Raw genomic sequence first — 3,195 nt, forward strand, 5'->3', positions numbered from 1 at the left:
TAGTGCCATCAACCTCTCATTTTCTTCAGTAGTTACCATAGCAGGAACATAATTAAGAATACTAAAGTCAGTAGGTGTTGAACTTTCTGTGAATTGCTCCCTATAAAAATTTACTGCCTCTTCTGCAATTAGCTCTTCTTCTTCTATCCAGTTACCTCTACCGTTTTGAATCCTGGTAAGCTTCAATCTCTTCCTTCTCCCATTAACTTGAGCATGGAAAAATTTGGTGTTTCTGTCACCATCCTTAAACCACATCATGCCTGATTTCTACCTCCAAAATTCCTCCTCCAAAGAAAGATACTTGATCATTTCAGCTTGAACTTTATGCAGTCTTTGTCTGTTCATCTGAGTAGGGTTGACTTCAAATTGTCTTTCATGAACCAATACTACCTCCTCTAAACTTGCAATCTTCTGGAATAAGTCACCATATGTAGCTCTACTCCAAACTGATAGTGCTTTTTTGAGTTTTTTCAACTTGTAGTTGAAGAGTACAAATGGATTAGCACTAAAATCTGCAGACCAGTTCTCCTTCACTACTTCCAAGAATGAATCATGTTTTGTCCAGAAATTAAGAAATCTGAAAGATTTCTTAATGGGAGAGGATTCAATGTCACATTTTAACAGCATTAGGCAATGATCAGAACCTGTTTTTGATAAGTAAGTCACCTCTAAACCAGGGAAAGTTTGCTGCAGCTCCATATTACCTAAACATCTGTCTAACCTTTTAAAAATGCAATTCTCCTCTGATCTTCCATTCCACCAGGTGTAGATACTTCCTTTAAAACCCAAGTCTGTCAGGTGGCAGGTGTTAATACAGTGCCTGAAATCATCAACTTCATTGATGTGTACAGGTAGACCACCAAACTTCTCCTCTTCATCCCAAATCACATTAAAATCACCCCCAACAAGCCAAGGGACTGTCATATCACTAGCCATAGCATAGAGAATCCCATAATTCAATTCTCTCTATTGCATCACATTTGGCATATACCAAAGTCAGAATTAGTTCCACATGTGTTTCAGTGTGAAACAATCTTAAAGTCAGCTGCTGGACCATATTGTATAGTATTGTCACTTCAAAAACCTCATCTATGAGAGCCCAGATTTTGTTTGAGATATTAACCACTGCCTGTGCCAGACCAATTCTTCTTCTATACCTCTCAAGTTTTCCTGCTTGCTGCATAGGCTCTAAAATCCATATGAATTCAAAGTGGTGTTGTCTATGCATTGTAATCAATCTTTCAAAAGCCTGCTGAGTGTTAACAGACCTCACATTCCAAATGATGGCATCCATATTAAAGATTTTGATTTTTGGACAAAGTTCTCCTTGTTTGTACTCCTCCTGCTTGAACAGTTGATGTCTCCTTTGACTGCTTCCTTCTACCCTTAGCTGCAGATTTGACTTGCTCTATTTGTCTTGGTGATAAATCCCCTTGTCTAGCTACATTTAGGAAATTCTGTGCAGTAGATTCCTCATCCATATCAGTGCCTGCATCACCATCCTGTGCACCTATATTTTTTCTTTTATCTGTAGCTACCATAGTAGTAGCCTGAATGTTAGGAATTATTGCATGATCAACTTGTTTTTTAACCACCTAGACCACTACAAGAACTGATAGAACAGAGGTTCCTGTTAGCTCCTTATTCATCTTCTTGTTGTCCCCTTCTGCTTTCTCACCTGTTATTGTAATATCATTGTCCTTTCTCTCTTCTGCCTTTTGATCTGTTCCCCCTGGATCTGTGATATTGATATTCACTTCCTTGGCTAATTCCACCTCTGCAGCATTTTCACCACCATGTTGAATAGCTGTTTCCTCCTGTTCCTTTGAACCATCTGCATTGCCTCCTTCTTGTGTTTTGTTCCTTCAATTTCCTGCCTATTTGTCTCTGCTGCATTTTGTACATTTACCTTGTTGCTTTGTTCCCCATTGTCAATTTGTTGATACTTGTTTTCCACTTGATCATTGGTAATTTTTTGGCCATTTGAGGATCCTACACCCTTAGCCTTACCATTCACACTTTGATCTTCCTCCTCCATTTCATCTCCACCAATCTCCTCATCACTGTGCATGACATCTGGAATTGTCCCCTCTTCTGCATCCTCTTCAGCCTGATTTGCCCATAGTTTGCTTCCATTCCACTTAACTTTTTCATTGTTTTTGAATATTTCAAAATCTATGTCCACTATGTTTTCCTCAGGGTTATTCTTTGCAAGATCAGCCTCTACCATAGTATCTTGGGATGGTACCTCTTGAATTGAAGTATTCATTGCAACTTCACTAATCTTGAAAGCTCTATGTACCCATGCTGCAGTAGTTTCCTTTGCATTGAGATCATTATGACCTTGGTCTTTGTTCTTTGTTGCCTCAACTTCCTTTTGTTTGTCAATTCCTGCTGGATTTGCATTAGTAGCTGGCATTACAATTGTCTTCTTTTTTCTACCATTGCTTCCTCGTCTTAGGGTTTTTTTATTTTAATAATCCACTAGGCAGAGCCTAGGGCTAGTTTTTATTTATATATATAAAAAACAAACAAAGTGTCATGAAATCCTAATAATTGTACGAAAATAAAAAAGAATTCTACATATGTCCTATTATCAAAATTGAGCATTGTACTCAAAATTGATATCACAAAAATTCTACTAAGAATTGCATAAAAACTAGCCCAATGTTGTACGCCTATTTGATCTGCTTCTGCTGGCCCAATGTGAGTGCGAATTGCAGCAGCCCATATGCACGAATAGCCACAACTTGTTGTAATATTTCCCAGCTCCTCAAATTGAAATTTTAGCCCCATTGCTTGCATCTTTGCCCACTGCATAGCAGCCCAATCCAGCGCTGCAATCCCTGGCCCAACTAAACCATGGGAAAAAAGGCCATATTGGGTCCAAAAAAATCTCCAATGTGCAACTGCCCAACCCAGTAAGCCCATATTATCGCCCATTTCCAAAGCTCCCCAGTCCAGTACACTGGCGCTACTGATTTGCAAAATTAGCCACCAATGAGCCCAAATTCCATATACTTGTGTTTGCAGATTTAGCCACTTGGAATACAGCTGTATCCATTTACACGTGTTATTTTGGATATACCTCTTTATTACATGTATCTCTTCATTTGTACTCCACTTATCCTTTCCCTTCTGACAGTACCGCACATAGATAACATCGATTTCCCCTAAGTTCTCTTCAACACCCCT

The 3,195-nt window shown here is 38.9% G+C and overlaps 1 protein-coding gene across 1 annotated transcript; it reads right to left on the minus strand.

Moving 5' to 3' along the window:
• LOC109235801 lies at positions 268 to 1,294 on the minus strand. The gene is made up of 2 exons (XM_019402054.1): positions 1,085 to 1,294; positions 268 to 966 (listed from the first exon to the last, which is right to left on the minus strand). The coding sequence occupies exons 1-2, from the start codon at positions 1,292 to 1,294 to the stop codon at positions 268 to 270; spliced, it is 909 nt and encodes a 302-aa protein (XP_019257599.1).

This window comes from Nicotiana attenuata, chromosome 12 (genome assembly GCF_001879085.1).
Source record: "Nicotiana attenuata strain UT chromosome 12, NIATTr2, whole genome shotgun sequence".
Lineage (NCBI taxonomy): Eukaryota > Viridiplantae > Streptophyta > Magnoliopsida > Solanales > Solanaceae > Nicotiana > Nicotiana attenuata.